General features: G+C 38.9%; 1 protein-coding gene across 1 annotated transcript; it reads right to left on the reverse strand.

Moving 5' to 3' along the window:
* Positions 1–5,710: 5,710 nt before the first annotated feature.
* Positions 5,711–26,176, reverse strand: LOC114633263 (zinc finger protein 501-like). The gene is made up of 6 exons (XM_028781860.1): positions 26,103–26,176; positions 24,864–24,954; positions 20,338–20,455; positions 10,656–10,707; positions 8,139–8,265; positions 5,711–7,303 (listed from the first exon to the last, which is right to left on the reverse strand). The coding sequence occupies exons 4-6, from the start codon at positions 10,683–10,685 to the stop codon at positions 5,895–5,897; spliced, it is 1,566 nt and encodes a 521-aa protein (XP_028637693.1). The 5' UTR covers positions 10,686–10,707; positions 20,338–20,455; positions 24,864–24,954; positions 26,103–26,176; the 3' UTR covers positions 5,711–5,894.
* Positions 26,177–26,687: the final 511 nt, after the last annotated feature.

Genomic DNA, 26,687 nt, shown 5'->3' on the forward strand with positions numbered 1-26,687 from the left:
TAACTTTTTTAAAATATGTTTTGTTTTTAAGCTAATAGGTAGTATTGTTTTGCATATCAGTGTGCAGCTTTTTCTATAAATAAACAAGCAAAAATTCAAGTAATATTTAACTATATCCCACATGTGGTTTTCTGTGAATGTCTAATTATAGTGCATTCTTTAATGAGTACTCACTGATCAACATGCATATGAACAGCAACAGGAATAGAATCAGAAAATACATACATTGTATGTGAACAGTGACAGATAATTAGCATCTTCTCATTAAAATATCAACATAATTAGTGAAGTCTTTGTTTTCTATAGGTTCTAACGAGTTCATTTTGAACAAAGTAAACCTAAATATCTAAAATTTTGAGAAAAAACTTCAAAAATCTTGAATGATTACATCAGAATTTAAAAACCAATTACCAGTATGGCAGTGGAACCCATTAATAAGAAACTGGAGAAATCAATTAAAAAACAATATAGTCAGTTTAATATTATGTACCAATACTATGCATGAATTTCAATTAAGATCTTTGTAATTGCCATGATAGACTCATTCTTGCAAATGAGATAATGCAAATCCTTTACCAAATTACCTTCTTGGAACCCATAAGATGAATGAAAACACATTAATTCAAGACACAAAATATGTAGACTCAGTAAAAGGCAGCATATATATCTATGTTAATAGATTCATAAATGGTGTGTAGCAAAATATGACAATTGCTCAGTATAAATACTCTGAAGAATGTGAGGACAGAGGAATATATCTCAACATAATGAAGACAAACCCCCCAAATCTCAACCTAACATTGTCCACAAGGAGTCACCTGCCATCATTGAGCAGTGTTAGGGTAGAGAAAAACGTGCCCACTCCTTCAACACTAACTCTTCACAGTGGGCGAGTGCTTACCCATAACAAGAACAGAGAAAATATAATGTGTCAAAGAAATTAAGAAGGCAAGTTCTCAAAAACTATGAGACAAATTGAATTCTCCAAATCCTTTAAATGTTCCCCAAGAAATCTAAGATCTAATAATTCATATAAAATGTACACACAGCATCACTTGGTTTCGAATATACCAACAGAAGATGCTGAGAAGCAGATTACCCAGTGTGTAAAAATATCTTTGAATCCCAGATATAGCATTCAACCAGCTGAAAGTGCTATGTATGCTACTAGTTGAGAAGACTCTTTGATATCTGTCCTCAGCATACACTGTGTGCTAATACCAACTTGCCAGACAAGGTATGTCTTTCAGTGTAACGGTGCTAAGAGTATTCTGTGAGTTTCTAGATTGATGTAAGGTAGCTCCATAAAGAAAGGACACAGATAGTACTGCAAAGCTGGCCAAAAGCCAATGGCAGAAAAAGGCACAGTCCTAGGAAGACATCCTGTCTTAGGATATTGCTACATGTTCAAATATTAAAACTTCACCTAATGTTTCTGCATTTGTCTCAGCCTGAGTCTGCCTTTTTCCTGGTTGAAGGAAACTTTGCAACAAGAATCAGTTTTTTTCAGAGACTGCTGAGTACCAAGCTAGATCCAAATCATAGGAAACATTTACTGGAGAGTTGGGAAAAATATCAAAGCTACACGATGTAGACTTAATTATGGTAAACTATGATGTAATTTACATTGCAATTTGAATTATGAATACATGACAGCCTGGTCACTTACACAAAACCTTCCCCAAAACATACAGGAAATACGAGGTGGACTAATGAGTAGAAAATCTGGATAACCAGGGATTGGACAGAGGACAATGAGTTCAAGTTCTCTGGGGAGCCCCAGTTGCATAAGCCATTCTCTCTTAAAAATGCAAGTGGTAGAAAAGGGGCATTGGAAAGCATGGATGAAAATAACTTGCAGAGCTTAGGAATAGCCACAGTATTTTTTTAAAATTAATACAAATATCCTACAAAATATTTTTCTGTAAAGATTCTTTGTTAAACACTCTACATCCAAATATTGTGCCCCCTACTCCCAGTATCTCCTCTCGAAGATCCTCCCTCCATTGCTCCCTCCTCACCCTCACACTACCCCTTCACACACCCCTGCACATCAAGGCACTGCTTTACTAGGCACATCCTCTACTACTGAGGCCAGACAAGGCAGCTCAATTAGGAGACGGCATCCACAGGCAAGCAGGCAACAGAATCAGAGACAGCTCCCACATTAGTTGTTGGGTTACCTGCATGAAGACTAAGTTCGGCTTCTGCTACATATCTGCAGGTGGCTTAGGTCCAGCTGGTGCTCGCTCGCTCTTTGGTGGTTCAGTCTCCGGGAGAGGCGAGGGTTAGTTGATTCTCTTGGTCTTCCTATGGAATCTTCTTTGGGTCTCTGAATTCTTCCCTCAACTCTTCCATAAGAGTCCCTGAGCTCCATTTGCTTTTATATTATTTATTTACATCCCAAACATTGTCCCCCCCTTCACAGTCAACCCCTCACAGAGTCCCTCCTCTCATCCCCCTCCCCTTCTGAGAGGGAGGGTGTCTCCTGGATATCAGTACATCCTGGTACATCAAGTCACTACAGAATTTGGACATTCTCTCCTACTGAAGCCAGACAAGGCAGCCATGTTGGAGAATGGATTCCAGTCATGCTACAGCTTTAGGGACAGACCCCACTCCAGTTGTTGGGAGACCCACACACAGACTGAGCTGCATTTTTTCTACTCGTTTCAGGGAATGCAGTTCAGACCATGTATGCTCTTTTATTGGTGGCTCCATCTCTGCAAACTCCCAGGGGTTTAGATTAGTTGACTATGTTGGTTTTTTTGGTCAGTTCCTATCCCATTTAGGGCCTTCAATCCTTCCCTCAACTTTTAAGAGTCCCCAACTTCCTTCCATTGTTCAGCTGTGGGTGTCTGCATCTATTTCTGTCAGATGCTGGGTAGAGCCTCTCAGAGGATAGTTATGCTAGGCTCCTGTCTGCAAGCATAACAGAGTATCATTAATAGTACCAGTGTTGGTGTTTGCCTATGGGATGGGTCTCAAGTTGGCCTGGTTATTGATCAGCCATTATTTTCAGCTCCATCCTTGTCCCTGAATTTCTCTTAAGCATCACAAACTTTGGGTCAAAAGTTTTGTGTGTAGGTTGGAGTCCTTATCCTTTCACTGGGTGGTTACTGCGTGGGTATAGGAGGCTTCTTCAGGTTCCATGTCCCCACTGTTAGGCATTTTTGCTAAGGACATGCATCCCCATCCCAGGTCTCTGAGACTTCCTAGAGATTTCCCCACCCTCCATTCATTCTCTAGGCCCTCTGTCTTGTCTGTTCCCACATCTGATTCTGAGCTCCCCTTCCAATTCCCCTCTGAAACCCAGTTCCTTCCCTATCCCTGCCTTTTGTGACTACTTTATTCTCCTTTCTAAGTGAAATTCAAATTTCCTGGCTTGGGCCTTCTTTTTTGTTGAACTTCTTTGTATCTCTGCGGCACATTATGAGTCTGCTGTATTTATGACTTATACATACTTAACACTGAGTATATACCATGCATGCCCTTTTGGGTCTCAGTTACCTCACTCAGGATAACTTCTAGTTCCATCCATTTGCCTGCAAAACTCATGATATCCTTGTTTTTAAAAGCTGCATAGTATTCTATTATGTAAATGAAATGTTTTCTGTATCCATTCCTTCATTGAGGGACATCAGGACAGTTGTCGGTTTCTATTAGGAATAAAGCTGCTAAGAACATAGTGGAGCGCATCATTTTGGTATGGTATAACATCTTTTGAGTATATGTCAAGGACCCTTATAGCTGCCTGTTGCTGAAAATTTTAATATCAATCTGGTGTTTCTACCATGTCTTTGACCATTTAGTTCCCAGATAAAGACACATAACTTTTATTATTTACAATAAGCCTTAATCACCCCAAGAACTGGACAGATATGCAAACAGAATCTACTTTATACTATTAGAATCTACTATTGATAACACCAAGTTATTACTGTTTCATCTGGGCTGCTCTTAACTCTAATTGGATAGCCCCGAGGACCCTGTTTTCCTAACTATAATGTCTCTTGTTCCTCCTTCTCCTTCCTCTCCCACTTGTTTCTCCTCCAACCCCAAATCCCAGGAACCCCAAACCCTACAGTTATTGCCTGTTGGCATCTTCATTCACTAATCAAAAATAACTTGGGGGGAGGGGTAAGGTTACATAGTGTCTCATGGATCTATGTGTGGACTCTCATCTCTGGGGCTGGCACTTAGTGTTACAATACATAGCAAAAGACCAAACCTCAACTCAGGCTTCAGGCAGAAATATTTCCAATTTTCTGAGATTTCCAGAGTGCTTGTACAGGATTGCAATCCCACCAACAATGGAGTTTTCTGCTTTCTCCACATCCTAGCTAGCATGTGCTGTCCCTTGAGTTTTTGATCATACCCATTCTGGTTGGTATTTTTGTGATGACTAAAAATGCTGAGCATTTCTTTATGAACTTCTCAGCCATTCAAGATTCCTCTGGTTAAGAATTCTTTTTAGCTCTCTGCCCCATTTTTAACTGGGTTATTTTTTTTTATTATTTATTTATTTAATTATTTTTTGCTGGAATCTAACTTCTTGAGCTCTTTATATATTTTGGATATTAGTTCTCTGTTGGATGTAGGGTTAGAGAAGATCTCTTCCTTATCTGTAGGCAGCCCATTTGTCCTATTTACAGTGTACTTTGCCTTACAGAAGCTTCTCAGTTTCATGAAGTACCATTTATCAATTGTTAATCTTAGAGCCTGAGCAATTGGTGTTTTCTTCAGGACACTGTCTCTTCTACCACAGTGTTCAAGGCTATTTCCCATTTTCTCTTCTATTAGATTTAGTTTATCCAGTTTTGTACCAAGGTCCTTGAACCACTTGCACAGTGATAAATACATAATTATTTGCATGTTCTACATGCATAAATTCAGTTAGATAAACACCATTTGTTGAAGACGCTCTCTTTTTTTCCCATTGTATTGCCTTGGCTTCTTTGTCGAAAACAAAGTGTCCACAGTTCTGTGTGTTTCTTTGTGTGTTTCTTTCTGGGTTTTTGATTAAATTCCATTGATCAACCTCTCTGTGTCTATACAAATACCATACAGTTTTTTATTACTACTGCTCTCCAGTACAGGTTCACAGATGGTGACTACTCCAGTTCTTTTAATGTTTAGGATTGTTTTAGCTATTCTGGGTGTTTTGTACTTCCATATGAACACAAGAATTTCTCTTTCCAAGTCTTCAAAAATTGCATTGGATTTGATGGGAATTGCATTGAATTTGTGGATTGCTTTTGGTAAGATGGCCATTTTTAATATGTTGCTTCTACCAATCCATGAGCATGGGAAATCGTTGAAGTTTCTCACATCTATTTTGAGAGGTGTGTTAATCAACCTTAATCAATTTCCTTTTCCAATGAATTATTTCAGTCTCCAAGCACTGTTTCACAGTACCACATTCTTCTGGCTTTCTCACTTCGTCTCCATTGTGAAATATTTAAGAAAGAACAAGTAAATTTTTCATTGTCACATTTTCAGTTTCTATCAGCAAAAATATTTGACAGCTTCTAAGATTTGAAGGCTTTCACAAGTTTCTCATGTTCATCATAATTTTCTAGTGTGGAGCCTCAAGTGTCATGAAAAATACCACTTGGATAAAGCACATGCCACATTTTTCTCCTGTGAAAAGTTTTTTCACCACTCTAAATTTCTAGATATATTGTTACACATGAGATTCTGGAAAAGGCCTTTTCTCACATGTTTTATTTGTCAGTTTCTCTCCTGTATCGTCTCTGAAGTATTCTATGAGATGAGCCAAGAGTAAAGTATCTGCACATTTACAACATTTGTAACATCTCTCTACTATAGGTCTTCTCTGTTAAGTTCTAAGAGTCTATCTTGGTAAAAGATTTGTCTCATTCCCTTCATTTCTAAAGTTTCCCTCCTGTATGAAGTCTCTGATGTCTTTTAAGACTGCCTTTGTGGGTAAAGCATTTGTCACATTCACTACATCTGTAAGGTTTCTCTCCTGTATGAATTCTCTGATGACTTCCAAGATAGCCTTTGTTGGTAAAGCATTTGTCACATTCACTACATTTGTAAGGATTCTCTCCAGTATGAAGTCTCTGATGACTACTAAGACTGCATTTGTGTGTAAAGCATTTGTCACATTCACTACATTTGTAAGGTTTCTCTCCTGTATGAACACTCTGATGAGTTCTAAGATACAATTTTTTGATAAAAGACTTGTCACATTCACTACATTTGTAAGGTTTTTCTCCTGTGTGAATTCTCTGATGAATTCTAAGACCACTTTTGAGGGTATAACTTTTGTCACATTCACTACATTTGTAAGGATTCTCTCCTGTATGAATTCGCTGATGAGTTACAAGACTGTATTTTTGAATAAAGCATTTGTCACATTCACTACATTTGTAGGGTTTCTCTCCAGTATGAATTCTCTGATGAGTCATAAGATGGCCTTTCTGGGTGAAAGATTTTTCACATTCACTACATTTGTAAGGTTTCTCTCCTGTATGAATTCTCTGATGAATTCTAAGCTCTCCTTTTAGAGTAAAGCATTTGCCACATGCACTACATTTGTAAGGTTTCTCTCCTGAATGAATTTTCTGATGAATATTTAGAATGCATTTATGGGTAAAGCATTTGTCACATTCACTACACTTGTAAGGTTTTTCTCCTGTATGAATTCTCTGATGTCTTTTTAGACTGCATTTCTGGGTAAAAGATTTGATACATTCATTGCATTTGTAAGGTTTCCCTCCTGTATGAATTCGCTGATGAATTCTAAGATCACTTTTAAGGACAAAGTGTCTGTCACATTCACTACATTTACAAAGTTTCTCTCCTGTGTGACTTCTCTGATGACTTCTAAAATCGCATATCTGGGTGAAGCATTTCTCACATTCACTACATTTGTAAGGTTTCTTTCCACTATTGGTTTGTTTCAGTGTGCGTTTTTCTTTAGACTCAAAAATCTTCTCAAACTCTGTACCATTGTATTCTTTCTTTTTTACGTGTATTCCTTGATTTAGACTAATGATAGAACACAAATTTAAACAGTTGGCACAGTTTTTATATTTACAAGGTTCTCTGGTGTTTCCAGTTCTATGTCTGTTTAGCTTTGATGATTCAACAGTTGTATCTCTGAAGTTAATTTTATAAAGAGTATTTTGGGTGGATTCATGAATGATTTTGGCAAGCTCATGGCATTTATAAGACTTCTCTTGGATATTCACATGCTGGTGGACAATACGCTGTAGGTCTTCATGCAAGACATTCTTATATTTGTGACACATGTGGTGATTCTCTGAAAAAACTGCAGAGATGACAGGGATTAATAAGTGAGTAAAACAATATACCATGTTTCCTGAAATTTTTTAAGATAAATTAGCCACTCTCAAGGAGAGGGCTCTTAAGAGAGGTCTTCTTGTTTTACAACCTTTACATGGATGCTCAGTAGAACCTGAAATCTCATCTATATCAAATGACAGGAAATGATAATAACCTAATTTTATTTACATACTACTTCCCAGAAAATTGGGCAAATAAGTGACTGAGCATTGAAGAACTTTGAGAAAAGACCTCTATGAAAGATCATATAAACAGTGTTTCTCTGTTTCCTTGTTTATATTTTATGACAGTGACACTTTGTAGCTTTGGTCAGCTAGAAACTCAGTATACAATCCACACTGGCATGGAACTCCCGACAGAAAGATCATGCTGTACCAGGACTAAACATAGTGACCACAAGTCATAAAGTAAATAAGAAAGAACAAAATTCTCACAACCAACAGCTTTTTCTCTATGTAAAACATTTTGCATTTTAAATTCATAACTAACTGAAGACTTTCATGCAATCCTGAAATTAAAATATTCTAATTATATGTGTGGCAATTCATTTTCTTGCTCTGAATATTCAATTGTTTTTGAACTTGGAAGATTTGATTAAAAGTAGATAAAGTATATGGAGAAATTACACAGAATACAACACTGGATTCTCTTTCAAAGAATGGAGAGAAATTGAAAGGAATCACAATGAACACGTTTTGTTGGTAACCATAATTTCTCTTATTCTGGGAGTTTCTAGATATTTCATAGAGTTTACATAAACAGACAGTAGGTAAATTCAAAGAAGGAATCAGTATTCTTACCCACAAAAAACAGATTGTTGTAATTCTCCAACATCACATTCATGTACAATGCCCTCTGAGAACTGTCAAGATATTCCCATTCCTCCTGTGAGAAGTCCACAGCCACATCCTTGAATGTTAACAGACCCTATAATGGAAAACTATCTGCTTACCATATGCTATGGACAAAAGTGTTTTCTAGGGGTGCTCTTATATAGACAATGGATAGAATGACATTTTATATTTCTGACATTTATAAGTTCTGTCCCCTTCATGAACTTTCAAAAGTCTTCTAAGATTTTAGCAACAGAGAAAGGAGTTTTGACTATCAACTAATTTGAAAATTCGTCTGCAGTTTGGATTCTATGATTCATAGTTGTTTTCCAACACCCAAATTCAACAGCACAAAAGATATTTAATCCCAATTCCTTGAAATCCAACACTCTTCTGAAATTTACAGGCTAGAGGAATACACAGAACATATGCAACAACTCAGCAAATGTACCAATATACATAAACGTAAATTGAAATTTAATTTGAATAAAAGATGCTACGTAAAATAGTCAAAGTCTTTGTTGTATTTTCTATTTCTCTGAAACGTGATGACATAATAGAATCATGATCAGCAAACTTTTAGGGCATATAACATACACATTTGAAGCCTGATGCAGGAATATATCTTCATGAAGTATGAGTTGCTATCGAACAGAATCACAGATGGTCAAGTTAAAATGAGTAAACTGTGCTTTTTAATCCTATAACTGTCAGCTATGCTCAATTATGGATAATATATCAATCCTGTCTACAGCTGGGTCTCACCTGACTCTATTCTAAAATGTGCAGTTGACATCCTGAGGCCTAAGGACAATGTTGAGCCCTGCCTACAACAAAGAGGTAGAATATGAAATACAGAACTGCTGGACTAATTAACAATCATAATTTTTTCTGTAAACATAAATGGAGTGTAAAATCACTGAAACCATTCAACTTTCCAAATGGCACACAGAATCAATTACTTACTGATGTTATTTCATGACACCATTAACAACTGAAAAGTGAATAAAGTTTTCCCAAAGTTGACATATGCAACACAGATTATAACAACTTCATAAACTCCACATGGTCTTTCAGTAAAGAATAGTTATTGATGTGTAGACAAATAGCATATACCTATCTATGTGTAGATAAATAGCATATGTGACAGTGCATTCAGATGAAATAGAATCAATTTCTTTTATCAAATCAAGTGCTTAAATTGAGAGAGAATTATACCAATTGTTCAGGAATTTTTTAAAACATTGTTCATGAGATTGACTTAACTGAAAATTTGAATCTTACAATTTTAACTTTATTATTATTTTTTTCTTTCTATACACATTGCAGCTCACTACCATACCTGACTTCAGTCCCAAGGGCTTACTGCACAACTTAGAGATTCAGGGGTATAATATATCACTCAATGTATATAAAAATATGCAGATGAACACACATAGTTAAATAAAATATTACTGTAAAGAAACATTGACACAATCCCTCAGAGTTTTTACCTATATGATACAAAGCTTGTGGGGAGAGAAGAAAATAAGGTAAATGAAGTATTATTCATGATAAAGAAAAGAAAATAAGAAGGGCACTAATTGATGCTTGAAATTTTATGGTTTATGTACTGTACCAAGGCACTACTCTCCAGAAAATTCTTATTAATATATTCCATGTTCTGCAATACAAATGTAGTGAGTACTCTTTACACCACTTCTAAAAAAAAAAAAAAATGAAGCGACGGGAATAGAAAATAGTTATCTGTATACTGAGAACTTACCACATTAAGCATTGGGCAGACTCTCCTAAGACAAACAGATTTCACAGGTCAGCACACCCATGATCACTGTGTGACATAAAATGCCGAAAAAGAGAATATTGCAATCTTTATCTCTTCCCCAAAACATCAATATTATGGTAAGAGAAAGCAACATATCTCTTCAATATTCTATGCCTCTAGGGAGCTGAAATATTACTATTAGGATTCAAGACAGTGAGTGTATTCTAATTCTACAAGTCCATAAATTCCACTCTTTGATATATTGCTCAGTGTTTCATTTTCCAATCATGTGCAGATCCACACTCATGACATTGTTCCTGGAAACATGATTACTCCTGAAATGGAATTTATGTGGCACAGGAGACCTTCCTTTCCCACTAATACTAAAGAACACAAGTCCATGCAATGCAGAAACTAGCCTAAATATATTTTTTGAGCATCATTTACAATACATTCTCCTTAAGAACTGCAGGTCTTCAGTACTTGATAATTTATGTCCTCTCAGTATAAAATCCAGTGAAAATATAATGGACAAGGCTCTGCTTGTCTTATTATAAGTGAAAGATCTAAAGGGTTAGTTGATTATTGGAAAACAAGAACAAAGATAAATCACAAAATACAAACACTTTAGGTAACATTAACAGAGGTAGAAAAATACATTCTTGAATGGTTTAAAAAAAAACAAGAATATTTCAAAGAAATGTGGACAGGACACTGACCTTGGTAACATTTAGCAGAGAAGCATTCATCTTCGTGTTCCTCTCTGAGTTCCTGTTTCAGGAATACAGACTGGAATAATTATTGAAATTTCACAATAAATGTTTCAGAATTAGAAGCTAAAATCAATATAACTCTGTTATTGATTTGCTAAACCATATAAAAAGACATAAAACTAAAATGATACCAGAATACTTAATCAACATTCCGACAGAGAGCGTGGAATGATATATTAAATGTAGTAAGGAAAATGACTATAATCTCAGGCCTTTTTCAAACCTCAGCAGGCAACAGACACAAACATAGAATACATGTATACCTGCTGCAAAACATTACTCAGGGTTATTACTGGGAACTTATCTTCCAGGGACTGGAGTCAGGAAGAAATGACTAGTGGTTACTAAAATGGACGCCTAGCATTAAATGGAGTTTCATTAGCCATCACGCTAGTATATAACCCTTAAGTCACATTTCATTTCATTCTACCTGGAAGATACATCAATTTTCCTTGTGTGTCCTGTTGCCTTAGAGTACAGACACGGTTTTCTCAAACTGACAAATTGTCATTAGATCTAGATATAGCCATTTTCATCATCTAAGAAGTCTTCACATTGTTCCTGAGGAAAAATGTACCTTTCCAATTTATTCTTTCTTTTAATGTGTACCTATTTTCTAAGTCTCATGCACACTTTTGTGTGAAAATACTAATCACTTGAAATTCATGTGAATGCATTCATAAGTAGATATTTCAATTGAGGAAAAACATGTCTTTAAGTGGAATGTCCATGTCCTACATGTTCTAAGCCAATGCTTCTCCACTTTTTCAATACTGCGACCTTCTAATACAGTACCAGGAACCCATAAGTTGATGTGGGAGACACACCTGTATATTGATACAGGTATGGTCTATCAGTTCCTAAGATCATCAGAATTATGTGTTTTATGGTAATCTTAGGCAACCCCTGTGAAAGGGTCAATTGACCCCAATGAGATGACAACACACAAGTTGAGAACTATTCTTCTCAATGTTAATGCAGAATCATCAAGAAGCAGGATGGCAGAAACTCTTTGATGGCTGCTACATGTAAGAGATGTACACAGAGATAAAGTGAGTCATTTCAGGGTATGACTTTGGAATGATTCACTCGTTATATCAGATATGTCAAAATCCTATCATGGTTGGAAATATCTTTTACAACATGCAAATGCCTATGTCTTGGTATTGTTCTAGGGAGTTCTCATGTTCCCAATTGACTGAGAACCTTTAGTTCCTGGCTCTCATTGGGCTGGTTATACCTGCAGGGGATGGGGAGACCCCTAGACAGTCTCAGAGACCTAGGATCTGAGAGGCTCAAAGGACTCAGTGGGTATGACCTTAGCCAAAATACCCAACAATGGGGAGATGGAACCTGAAGAGACCACCTACAGTAGATAGACATGGCCCCTATTTGAGACAGGGTTCACCCACCCATCTTCAAAATTCTCAACCCAGAATTGTTTCTGTCTAACGGAAATACAGGAGCAAAAATGGAGCAGAGACTGAAGGAAAGACCATCCAGTGACCAGCCCAACTTGAGATGCATCCCATGCATAGACACTAAAACCGGATGCCATGCTGTGCTTGCAGACAGGAGCCTAACATGCTTGTCCTCTGAGAGGCTCTACCAGCAGCTGACTGAGACAGATGCAATTACTAACAGCCAACCATTTGTCTGATGTTGGAACCCCTGTAGAAGAGTTAGGGGAAGGACTGAAAGAGCTGAAAAGGATTGCAACTCCATAGGAAGAACGAAAGTATTAACTAACCAGAATGGCTCAGGGTGTTCAGAGACTAAACCACCAACCAAAGAGCATAGGTAGGCTGGTCCATGGGCCCCGACACATATGTACCAGAGGACTTCATTGTCTGGCCTCAGTACGAGAGAATGTTCCTAACCCTGTAGAAACTTGATGCCCCAAGGAAGGGGGATGCTGATGCGGATGAGGTTGGGCTGAGTTTAGGGGGAAGCACCCTCTCAGAAGTAAAGGGGCATGGGGTGAAGAACTCAGGGAGGGGGTACACATTTGGAATGTAAATAAATACAATCATTTAAAATTTAAAATGGAGTACAGACCTAAACAGAGAATACTCAACAGAGGAATCTTGAATGGCTGAGAAACACTTAAAGAAATATTCAGCCTTTGATCCCAGCACTTGGGAGGCAGAGGCAGGTGGATTTCTGAGTTCGAGGCCAGCCTGATCTACAGAGTGAGTTCCAGGACAACCAGGGCTACACAGAGAAATCCTGTCTCAAAAAAACAAAAAAAAAAAAAACAAAGAAACAAAAACAAAACAAAAAAAAAAGAAAGAAAAGGAATATTCAAAGTCCTTAGTCATCAGGGAAATGTAAATGAAAATGACTCTGAGGTTCCATCTTACACATATCAGAATGGCTAAGATCAAAAACTCATGGGGTAGCACATGCTGGCAAGGATGTGGAGCAAGGGGAACATTTCTCCATTGCTGGTAGGAGTGCAAACTTATACAACCACTTTGGAAATCAATTTGGCTTTTCCTCAGAAAACTGGGAATAGCTCTACTTCATGGCCCAGCTATACCACTCCTGGGCATATACCTAAAAGATGATCCAACATCTCACAAGACGCTTGCTCAATTATGTTCACAGTAGATTTATGAAACTGGAAACAATTTAGATGTCCCTCAGTTGAAGAATGGATAAAGAAAATGTGGTACATCTACACAATAGAATACTTTTTGCTCTTTTAGAGTCTCTGTTGAGAAGTCTGGTATAATTCTGATAGGTCTGCCTTTACATGTTAATTGGCTTTTTTTCCCCTTACCACTTTTAATATTCTTTCTTTATTCTGTGCATTGAGTGTTTTGATTATTATGTGACAGGAGGAATTTCTTTTCTGGTCGAATCTATTTGGTGTTCTGTAGGCTTCTTGGACATTTATGGCCATCTCTTTCTTTAGGGTAGAGAAGTTTTCTTCTATGATTCTAAAATGTTTCCTGGCCCTTTGCATTAGGAATCTTCTCTCTCTTCTATTGCTATTATTCTTAGGTTTGGTCTTTTCATTGTGTCCCAGATTTCCTGGATGTTTTGGGTTAGGAGCTTTGTACACTTTGTATTTTCTTTAACTGTTATGTCAATATCTTCTATGGTATCTTCTATGCCTGAGATGCTCTCTTCTATCTCTTGAATTCTGTTGGTGATGCTTGCATCCGTGCCTCCTAATCTCTTTCCTAAGTTGTTCGTCTCCGGGGTTGCCTCCATTGGTGTTTTCTTTATTGTTTCTATTTCCATTTTTAGGACTCAGGTGACAATAGATGCTGACAAATATTTGGAGAAAGAAAAACACGCTTCCATTGTTGGTGAGATTGCAAGCTGGTACAACCACATTGGAAATCAATCTGGCAGTTCCTCAGAAAATTGGAAATACATCTTCCTGAAGACCCAGCTATACCACTTCTGGGCATATTCTCAAAAAAAATGTTCTACCATATAACAAGGACACCTGCTCAACTATGTTCATAGATGCCTCATTTCTAAAAGCCAGAAGCTGGAAGCATTTGTGCCTTCTAATATCTCTCCTAAGTTGTTCATCTCCAGGGTTGCCTCCATTTGTGTTTTCTTTAATTGTTTCTATTTCTTTATTGTTATCTCTTTATTGTTTCATTCAGATGTCCCTCAACAGAAGAATGGATACAGAAAATGTGGTACATTTACACGAAAAGCCCTGCAATAAGAAAATGTCATTTAAACACTAAGGTGTTCTCAGTATTAGAGTTTGTTGAATAATGAACTCAAATCATTAGTACAACGATCATATAACAATATATCAATTGCCACTGAAGCAAGGATGATAGACATGAGACAGGAAACAGTAGAAACCTAGGTCTCTAGGCTGTCCCTTAAGAATCTGGAGATTGTAACCCACTGGACAGACTTCTGGGTGCCAATTTCAGGTATTCCATGAATAGAGGCTCCTCTGCTTGATGACCTTTATATGACTGTCTTAGTTTGGGTTTTATTGCTGTGAACAGACACCATGACCAAGGCAACTTTTATAAGACAACATTTAGTTGGGGATGGCTTACAGGTTCAGAGATTCAGTCCAGTATCATCAGGAGCATGACAGCATCCAGACAGGCATGGTGCAGGCTGAGCTGAGAGTTCTATGTTTTCATCTAAAGACTGCCAACAGAATAGTCACTCCAGGAAGCAAGGATGAAGGTCTTTACACCCACAACCACAATGACACATCTACTCCAGCAAGGCCACACCTACTCGAACAGGGCCACACCTTCTAATAGTGTCACTCCCTGGGCCAAGCCTATACAAACCATAACAATGGCTTTCCTAATTATTCACAGATAACCAGTGCCATGGCAAATGTTAACATACACAATTGAAAGACAGCTCACACCGTACCCTTTATATACTGTCATTATATACAATTCTGGTCTGTGATGGCATCAGGCATGGGAAGTCTGCAGAGCACGTCCATGTCAGCCTGACAGCTGGAGCTGTGGAAAGTACCCTGTGAATGTGAGACTGATGGGTACCAGTGGGACAGGAACAAGCACTTTATTACAATCAGGATGGAGAAATGAAGCAGAGCCTATGTTGGCTAGGAAAACTCAGCAGAGTTTGGGAACATGCATGTAGAGAGCTAGGTCCTGGGAGCCAGGTTACCTGAACCAGGGCAGGATGGGAAACTCAGCATTCCCACAGGGTCCTCCAGGAGCTCTGCTGTTAGGAATCAAGACACAGGATCTCCCAGGGAAGTGAGAACTCCTCGGTAGTAAGACAGCTTGTGAGGTGACCTAGGACAGTCCTCAGTCCTCAGTGAATTCTGAGAGGGGCATAGGTAGTGAGTGGAGTTGTGAGGATGGGAAACTAGAAGATGGAATGATGGCACTAGAACAGGATGGTGATCAATTTTGGTGCTGTGGGGTAAGTCACTAGCTCTCAAAATTATGTAGTGAGTATCTGCTCATGCTGGCAAACCTTAGATTCTATAAACTGGGGTTTATCTGGACTCTTCAATACCTTACTGTCATCAGGATATTTACAGAAGAATAATCCGGTAGAGGATTTGCATTATCTATTGTTTGCAAACAGAGTTCTCATGCTGTTGTGGTGCTAACAAAACCCTGAAATATAAATTCTTGCATGCTTTCTAACTCATCTGTCCCACCACGCACCTATTCAAGAGAGTGGCTCCAAGCATCCGCCTCTGTATTTGTCAGGTGGTGGAGAGGCAGGGGGAGGGGGAATGGGATAGGGAGTTCTGGAGGGGAGACCTGGAAAAGGGATAACGTTTGAAATGTAAATAAAGAAAAATATCCAATAAAAGAAAAAAAATAGAGAGTGGACTTTGCCACTAGGACTGGGCATCCCATGAGAGCAGTTTAGAAATTAATCCCACGAGGAACCAATAAAGATTTGAAAGAATCAGAAAACATACTTTACAAAGCTACACACTTATGGTCCAAAACACTAACATTTACTAAGCAAACACCCACAGGCACCTCACATGCTTGTTACCTGCCTACACCAGATCTAGATCTAGTAGGATGCTGTACCCATTACCTGCACTCCATAGCCTAGATTATCAATCAACCCTTAAGTGAAATATCTCACATTGAAAACCTCACATCCTGACCTAAAGCCACACAAGAAGACAATTGATAGCCTAGAACCCAAATAATATGGCAAGCACTGGTACAATATCCCTAACCCAAATCACTAATGCAATACAGTGCTCCCTGTGACATGAAATTCAAGATACAGAACTCAAAATACAATCCAAATACTATTCAACAAGGTCAAAGGACAGAAAGAGGAAACAAGCTCCTGAACTCAAAGAGAACAGGAACAAGCTGACTGAAAGACATGAGAACTCTTGCAAAAGAAATAATGAAGATATGGTAGGATGTAAACATCACAATCTATAGAAATAAAAATCTCAGAAATCCTCAACCTGAAATGAAACCAGAAATAAAGAGCTCTGTGAGCCTGACAGTAATTCAATAAAGAGCCTGCCCACCAAGATATAGCACAGAGAAGACAAACGTAAGAGTTTCAATACCAGGTGAAGGAACTGGATCACTCAAAGACATCACAGGTGAAACAAATGGGCAAGATGCTTGCTGCATTAAAGCAGCAATATGAAAAAATTAAAGTGAAATTCTAGCCAGGCTCAGTGTGGAAGGTCTTTGATCCCAGCACTCAAGATGCTGAGGCAAGCAAATTTCAGTGACGCAGAATCCAGTAACATCTCCATATCACATCATAGGCCAATCAGGGCCTTAGAAATAAGCAAACAGAGAAGCCAAACAAGACATTAAAGGTGTCTTTTCTACATTGATATTAAAACCCTCTAAAATGTGCATTTGGGCACAATTATAGCATGAATATTAGAAGATTGATTATACTGGTTAGAATGAGAATGTGCCCCACTGGCTTACGTATTCGAATGTAAGCTCCCAGCTGGTCAAATGCTTTGGGAAGTTTAGTTATTGGAAGACTAGTGAATAAAGCATGACACTGATGACAGGGTCTGAGAAAAGATTACGACAAGCCACCTCAGTTGTCTCTCTCCCTCCTTAGTGACAGTGGCTGAGGATGGAACCTCTCAGCTTTCCATCTCACCAACATGCTGCGTGCTGTCCAGCATCCCTGCCACAATGGACTCTTATCCTCTAGAAGCATTCCCCAACGTAACCTCTTTCTTTGTTAGGTTGCCTTGGTCATGGTGCTTTATGAAAGCAGCAGACAAAAATAAACAAATGAAAATAAAATAAAATTACAGTAAGCCATTTTCTGCTTGAATTTATGGTTTCATTTCAGAGAAAATTCATGTCACGTTTCAAAACTTAATCAAGAACAGGGAGCATGAGAGGTCATGTTCACTAAGGGGGCCCATTACTGTGTTTTCCTATAAAGTCCCAAAGACAAACTTCCTTTTAAATTGTTGTATACATTTAAAGTAAAGTACTGTGCTCAGACTTCATGAGTCAGGCTTCTTGTTGGTGTGCAGTTTGTTGACACTGTCCCATTCTAGTTTCTAGGAAAAACTGTATGTTCTATTTCTTAATAACTATACTGGACACTGGATGGTGGTGACATGTGACTTTAATCCCAGCACTCAGGAGGGAGAGGCTTGTGGATCTATGCATTCAAGGCCAGCCTGGTCTACAAATCATGTTCCAGTACAGCCAGAGCTGAAACACAGAAGAACCCTATCTCACAAAAAAAAAAAAAAAAACCCTTGTATATTATAAGACATAACTTGTACAAGGCCTCTTGTCATCTTTTCTTTCTTCTTTATTCTGATCCAAGACCAAAGAACATGCTGGACGAAACAATGGGAAAATGCAAGAGCTAGAACCAGAGGATGGAGAATATGTAGTGAAAAACTTCTGGACCTGAGTCCTCTATGTTCGTCAGCAAAATGCCTCAAAAGATTGAGTCCATCAGCACTTCATCAAGGCTGAGAGGGGCCCTGAGGTTGGGACCATAACTGCCTGTCTACAGGCAGTTCGTAGCAGATAGTGAAGGGGTATCTCCTTCAGAGGTAGAGCCATTTAGGAGAAGGGGATCAACTTTTAACCTCCCAACCATGTTCACACATGGTTAATTTAGTTAAATATATAAATTTAGTTAAATTTTTAAAGAAATAAAGGAGTAGAACTGATTTAATTTCTGCAGCTGCCTTCTACAGTATTTGAATAAAAACTATTAATTGCACCAGGATTTAGCCCAGAGTTTTAGGGTCTCACAAGTGCCCTCTTGATACCAGGCTCTCTGATTTTATTAACAGCCCACACATTCACCATTCCAATCAAAGATGGAAAATTTTTTCCCATGTTCAATTCATTTGTCTCCACATTTGCTCAATAACCACACAAATTTTATTTTGCAAGAAACAATGAAATGACAGACACTAATGAACTATACTTGACACTCAGGACACCTGTTACAGCTGGTCAGTGAGCAGCTCATGTATCTTGTGTTTCATTCTGAAACCAATCTTCTATCTGGAATTTCCATGCTATAGACCTTTAGTAATAAGCAAAATTCTCAACTAATTTGCACAGAGATCCTTTCTCTGCCTAGTCAGTGTACACACTCAAGATCTTCTAGTAGCTAATCTTTCAGACAAAGCAACAGGAAAGACACAATCAATATGGATCCAACTTCCTGCAGTTGCCATGCAAGTCAGTGTACAGCTTATTCAACAATAAAACAAGCAAGGAATCCATATAAGTTTCAACTATCAGAGGTGGTTTTGTATGAAATTACTTCTTCCTATACATTCCTGCAGACTTGGTTCTATGCAGAGATTAAAGTACTGACAAAGCAATGTTCACCTAATGAAACTAAAAGAGCGACGCTCTGTGTATTAGAACTAAAGCTAAAAAGGGGATATTGCAATGTATGACAATGATGGCAGTGTTACCTTATACAGTGCTCAGGAAAGTCATACACAAATAAATCAGAATTGAAGAGTTCTTAGAAATAACTGAATAAATCAACCATCTGCAGGAAGTTTCCTCTAACAGTGTCTGAGGACTGGACAGATTAGCATGGAATTTTCCTTTCCTTAGGCAAACATTGCACTAATGTCAAAGGGAGAATATTGCCTAAAACACAAAGAAGAAGAACACTAGAAAGTCATCATACAAAGCTGGCTTCCCCTGGACACGTAAGGCAGGAGAGCCCAAAGAAATACATGCAAAGAAAAATCGCAGACCAGTTCCCAGGACCTCCAGACACAAGAGATTTTAAATTTCACAAAAATGAAAGAAAAGCTGAGTTCACACCGACAACTCAAGACTGTTTCAACACTTAAATCAATGTAAGACACCAATGATGTGGAGACTGTGAGAGAAGAGAAACTACTGTGTCAGTAGATACATGAAAGCCCTGAGCTAAACTATAGCATTTGCACAGTACAAAAGCTCTCAAGAATGTGAGGACAGAAGGAACATACCTCAGAATAATAAAGGCAAAGAGCCACAATGCTAAAGCAAACAGTACAAAACAAGGAAATTGTAATTATTCCACTCTAACCAGGACTAACTCAACACAGTGCATCCGTTAGTACACAATTGAGGAAGAAGAGAGAAAAGCCAACAATAAGGTCTTAGAAGAGAATCCATTACTGACATTAGATACATGATGAAATGTCTCAGTTCACACCCATAACCTGATGCTGCTTTAGGTGTGGGTCAATGAAACTTTATTTTCAATGGGCAACAGTAATTTCAGAGTTTCAAAACTAACCAAATACTGAAGGCTTACTGTATTGCCTATAACAGGAAATTCATATTACCACACAAAATATTATTCTCAGTGAAATCTTCTGTAATCATTAATTAAAGAAAAACTGGCAGGGCTGGAGAGATGGCTCACTGGTCAACAGCACTGACTGCTCTTCCAGAGGTCCTGAGTTCTATTTCCATGAACTGAATGGTAGCTCACAACCATCTGTAATGAGATCTGATGCCCTCTTGTGGTGTGTCTGAAGGCAGTTACTGTGTACTCATATAAGTAAAAATAAATAAACCTTTATAAAACAGAGAAACTGGCAAATAGAATTTCATGTCCTGTCCTCTTTCTACTCTCACTTGAGATCCACTGCACCCCTTGCTCAATCTCTCTAACATACCTGAATCCTCTGATATAGTCACCATCCAGGGCTCTGAGTTCTGATTCACAGGCGGCACATCAGGCTGAGCAGTGGGAACCCGCATATGAGAAGGAGATTCTTCAGAAAGCACCAGGAACTTTTCATGGAACAAAAATGAAAGATGTTCACACGTGCCAAAAAAAATAAACATGAAGGAAAGAGACAATACCCTGACAAATGTCCCTTTTTCTCTGAGGATTTCACTTTACTCTATGAAATGTGAGATTCGTTCACAGAGAGTTCACACACATGCAGAGTCATTTTCCCAGGAACCCTGAGAAGCAAGGAAGACTGCAAGAAAACTATTCTGACGCACAGAATCCAGACTGCTGCACTTCTCTATAAGGAGGTTTCTGGAAGGAAAAAAAAAAAAAAAAAAAAGCTCTGACAGCAGTGTCTAAGAATTCTCATGCCTGCAAGAAATCCACAGTCATTGAACTCAGTGCCAACAAATTATGAAATAAAAACACAGCAGTTTGGCCACATGTGCACGGGCACAGTGCTTTTCTTGACCCAAATACAATTTTCTGATGTAAGTGAGCAATCATAATTATTGAAAAAGTGCTTTCTAATTTTGTTTTAACATATACTGGGTTTTCTATCTATAAAGAGAGCCTGGCCAGGTCTCATCCTCTCACAGCACGCACACTGGGCTGGCCAAGAACTTGTTAGGTCTCAGGGAAGCTCAGGATAAATGGCTGACTCAGGTGCCCAGTAACATTTCTGATAGGCTACTTCTCCTTCAGTGAAATGAGCCAGTTCACTCCAGATTAGAATATATTATAGGCAGGTTTACTGGGAAGCTGTTCTAGAGGGAGTTCACTGGCCCCTAGGATTGAGGCCAGGGGAATCACCATGGGGGTAGAGAGGAGAGAGAGAGAAAGGGCCAGCATGAAGAGAGAAGAGCAGAACAGAGAGTGGGGGAGGGGAGTGGACAAGAGAAGGGCTACAGAGCATGTAAAATCTCTGGACTATACAGGGAAAAGCCTCTGAAGGCAGCTAAGCCCAGTCCCTGGACTGCGAAGTTCAGAGTTGGGGCAGGGTATGCCAGGTAGGGACTGAGGGGTGCTGGGGAGAATCTGGAGACCAGGTCTGCTTGGATATGTAAAATATGCACCTCAGTTCATTGTCCCAGGGTCCAAAAGGAAACAGTATCAAAGGCGGCATCTTTGCCTAGGTGCTTTCTTGGCTCCGGCTCTCTTCGCACTTCTCTTGCTTCCTCCAACTCCCAGCCTCTCTCTCCTCTCATGGCCAGGTTCACTCTGGACCCTTCCTTTCTTCAATCAAATCTACAATAGTTCCTCATATTACTAACAGCTACAAAGCTCTCTGAAGAAGCCAATTTCCTAGGCCAAAGGACACTCTCTTGCATAGGCAAATGGTGGCTAAGGGGAGGTAAAATGCATGGATGAATTTGAATTCCAGCTTTGCCACTGCTGTAGCGAAGACAACCTCGTGTACAAACTACACATACTGCAAATGCTCTAAGAGATAATGTTCAAAACTACTGTACCAACCAGAAGACAAATGAAAACGTCAAGATACACCCGGGTTCACAGGACATCAGAGGTCAGTGTCCTTAAGAGCAGAAGCAGAAAACTTACACCTGCTCCGCTCCCGCCTGTTTCCCTCCCACCTGCTTCCCTGTCCTGCAGCTGCTCTGACCTAAGAGGTTCAGGGCTGCAGTTCCCGCCCCTGCTCTGCTAACTGCTGACTCTCCCAGCCAGCAGCCAGGAAACTGCGTGTTAGAATAGTTTTAGGGTTTCCAAACAGAACCAGGCCTGGGGGGGTGGGGGGAAGACCTGCGGATAAGGAGCACGTGGCTTCTCCAGGTAGTAAAGGCAAGGGTGGATTTTCTTTTCACTCTGGCCTAGATCTTTGGAGGAAAACCAGAGAATCATAAAACATATTAAAACTGTCTACTCCACACAATTGATAAAAATCTAAAAGAAATGGATAATTTAGGTTCCACATCCTAAAGTGAAATCAGCATCAGATAAACAAATAGACCTATTTAACCCCTAGTAAAATAGAAGCAATCCTTAAAAGTCTCCCAACAACAACAACAAAAAAGGGCTCAGGGACAGATGGTTTTAGTCCAGAATTCTAAGACTTTCAAAAAACAATTAAAATTAATACTCAAATTATTCCACAAGAATCCACCCAATTTATTTCCTGGGGCCCCAGTTAACACTGATACCCAAACCATATAAACATGCAACTAAGAAGGAGAATTACAGACCACTTTCCCCTATGAACATCATGCAAGAATGCTTACAAAAAATACTTGCAAAGACAATGCTAGAACACATCAGGAAGATCATCAACCATGATCCAGAAGGCTGTGTCTCAAAGATGAAGGGATAGTTCAAATTACAAAAATCAATAAATATAACCCGTCATACAAAACAAACTACAGAAAAGGCCATGATCACCTCATTACATGCACAAAAGGCCTTGACAAAATCCAACAGTTTCACCATAAAAGTCCTATAGAGATAAATAAATAATACAAGGGACATACCTAAATATAATAAAGGCAGTTTACAGGAAACCTAGAGTCAAGATCAAATTAAATGAAGAGAAACTCAAAGCAATTCCAATAAAATCAGAACAAACCAGACTGTTCACTTTTTCCATGCCTATTCAATATGAAACTTGAATTCTTAGCAAGCACAAAAAGACAGCTGAAGGAGATCAAGAAAATAGACATTGAATTACAGAGGAAAAAGTCAAAATCTTCTTATTTGTAAATGATATAACAATATATATAGGTGACCCAAAAAATTCCCCCAAGGAACTGATAAAAAACTTTCCCCAAAATAACTGAATACACAAAAATCAATAGCCTTCCTATATACAAGTGACAAATGGATTTTACAGAGAAGAATCAGAAAAACAACAGCTTTCACAATACCATCAAATAATATAAAATATGTTGATGGTAACTCTGTGCAAGCAAGTGAAAGACTTGTATAATTAAAACTTCAAGTCTTTGAAGAAATTGAAGAAGATATTAGAAAATGGAAAGCTCTTCCAGGCTAGTGGATCAAGAGGATTAAAATACTAAAAAAGTCCATCCTACCAAAAGCAATATGCAGATCAAGGCATTTCTTATCCAAATTCCAACTCAAGTCTTCATACATTTTAAGTGGGTAATGTCACTTTGATATAAATAAGCAAAAAATTACAAAACAGCTAAAACAATCCTGAACGATAAAAGAACTTCTGGAGTTCTCACCATGCCCAATGTCAAGTTATCAACAATGCTACAGTATAAAAACTCAAAAATACTGGTAGAAAAAAAAAGACACCTTGGTCAATGAAAATGAACTGAAGACCTAGACATAAATATATATATGGCTATTCTATTTTTGATAAAGAAGTCCAAAATACAAACTGAAAAAAAGATAGCATCTTCAACAAATAGTGCTGGTGTAACTGGCTATCTACATCAAGAAGAATACAAATGGATCGACAATTATCACCCAGGACAAACCTCAGGTCCAAGTAGGTCATAGACCTCAATATAAAACCAAACACTTTGAATTTGACCAAAGATAGAATGGTGAAGAACAGTGAACAGATGTCACAGGAGAAAACTTTCTTTAAAACAAAAGGGAAAAGAATCAATAGCTTAGGCACTAAGAACAACAATTAATAAATGGACCTCAGGAAACTGAAAAGTTTCAAGGTGGCATACCATCATATGGACAAAGCAGCAGCCTACAGACTGGGAAAAGATTTTATCAGTTCCACATAGTAAAAACTCAAGAAACTAGATGTGAAAAGAAAAATACAAGTTAAAAATGGGTTATAAATCTTAACAGAGAATTCTAAATGGAGGAAAGTCAAGTGGCCAAGACAAACTTGAAAAGTATTCAATCAGGAAAATGTCAATCAGAACAACTTTGATATCCCATCTTATACTTGTCAGAACAGCATGTGAGAGAGAGCTAATGCCAGTAGGATGTGGAACAACAGAAGCATTGCTGCACTGCTGGAGGGAGTGCATACTTGTGCAGCCACTAAGGAAATCAGTGTGGCAGTTCCTCAAATTGATGGGAATCACACTACAAGATCCAGCCACTCCAGGGCATATACCCAAGGACACTCCCACCTACCCAAGGACCCTTGCTCAACCATGCTCACTGCAGCTTTACCCATAACATCCAGAAGCTGGAATCCACCTAAGATGATCCTCTAAAGAAAACGTGGGACTTTTACACAATGGAGTACTACTCTGCTATGAAAAGAAAACCTGACGTAACGGTTTACGTCTCTAGAGCCACCAATGCCTCAGAGGCTGTCAATATGGCCAATTACAAAGCCATCAACTGTATTAAAAGTATAAAAAAGAATACAAATTGCTAAGACTCAAGGAAGTTTTTAAAACATTTGCTTTCATGAGACTTGTTAACTATTATGGCAGGTAAGAGGAAAAGAAAAATCTATCAACTAACAAAACAAAGGATATTAACAAATGATCAATCCCTCTAACATACCTGGATCCTTTGCTACAGTCTCCTCTCTTCACCATCCAGGGCTCTTAGTTCAGACTCACAGGTCAGCAGGATTGACTGAGGAGTGTGACACCTGCATATGGGAAAGAGTCATCAGAAAGCACCAGGAACTTTTCATGGGACAAAAATAAACGATGCCTCCAACAGGATAAACATGAGGGAGAGAGAAAATGTCACAAATGAAAATGTCTCTTTTCCTGTAAGGGTTTGAATGTGCTCTGTAAGATGTGAGATCATTCACACACAGCTCAGAGTCATTCTACCAGGAATCCTGAGGAGGAGCTGGGGAGGCTACAAGAAAACTCTTGTAACCTACAGAAACCAGACTGCTGCACTTGTCCAAAGGGAGGTCTCTGCAAAAAGCGCGGACAGCAGGGTGTAGGCATTCCCACTCCTACAAGAAGTCCAGTCACACCACAGACTGTTAACAAACCCTAAAATAAAAAAACAACTGCTTCACCCCATGTGTATGGACAGAGTGCTTTTCTTCAACCAAGGAGTCAATTTAGTGATAAAGGCGAGTGATCATAATTATTCAAAAGTTGCTTAAACTTTATTTTAATCTACAGTGGCTTTCCTACTTAAACAAATAGGGTGGTCTGATAACAGTCACACAGCAATACTGGGCTTGCCTGGTCCTAAGAAATAACATAAGAACTCAGCATATGAAGACACATTTCTGAATGCTTTACTTACATCCTAAACTGCATAGAACTCAGATGAAAAAAATTCATAGCCACTAAGAATCCTTCTTAGTAAATGTTAATATTTACTGCAATAACTGTAGCGATCGACAGATTATAATTTCTGGTTCAAAAAAATGTGCACCTTTTCCTCATACGATAATTATATACAAAGGTCTCGGAGAATGCCTATTAACCAGGGCCAAAGGCGATCTCTTAAATATGCAATTAGTAAAGCGAGTAGTTAGAAAGCGCGAACGGATTTACGTTCCAGGAGCTTTGCAACTGATACAATAACCATCAGCGGATAATGCAACTGCTCTACTGGATTCTTTATGAGTATTTTATGACTGAACATTGTGGTAACTGTAGGATAAAAGAAAAAAAAAACACGATAAATCCCAGTTCAAGGATCTCAAACTTCCCAACAATGATAAATATCCACAACAGAATTGTGAGAGCCGCCTCCTAAGAGCAGCTGCGGAAAACACCCCCTGCTCCGCTCCCGCCCGGTTCCCAGCCCCGCAGCTCCTCTGACCTGGAAGGTTCCAGGGTCGCCGGGCTGCGGTCCCCGCCGCTGCGCTGCTGACTGCTGACTCTCCCAGGCCCACAGTCTGTGTGAGAGTTTTCCCAGGTCCAGGGCAGGGAAACCAGCCAGCGGTTAGGGAACAAGTCGCTCACTCAGGTACCTAAGGGAATGGTGGGTTTTTCTATCAGTCTGACTTGATTTTTGGAGTACCTCTCCTAGACCCGCCCACTACACCCCGGTTCCGGTCACGTGGTTCCCCCAAACCTCACAAGACAGGCGCTTTCTTTTCCTTAATTAATATCTTAGCGTCCATCCAGCTTTTTTATTTTTTGCTGTCTCTCTCCCCGCCGGGCAAGTATCCGAGCCCCGGAGGTTCCTGTCCGTCCCACTCAGTCTCAAGCAACCTGCCTCAAAGCTCCAGCAGTCAGGCTGCCCTGGACCTGCTCTGCTCAGCCTCCCCTATGCTTGCTGCCTGTTAACACCAGAACTGGATAAGTAAGGAGGCTGCACGCCAACAGCTGAGCCCCATATTAAGTTCTGAACCCCAAAGATTAAAAAGATAGGCAGTCTAACGTTTTAGATTAGAATACAAGC

The sequence above is a fragment of the Grammomys surdaster genome, unplaced genomic scaffold (genome assembly GCF_004785775.1).
Source record: "Grammomys surdaster isolate TR1022 unplaced genomic scaffold, NIH_TR_1.0 572, whole genome shotgun sequence".
NCBI classification, from domain to species: domain Eukaryota; kingdom Metazoa; phylum Chordata; class Mammalia; order Rodentia; family Muridae; genus Grammomys; species Grammomys surdaster.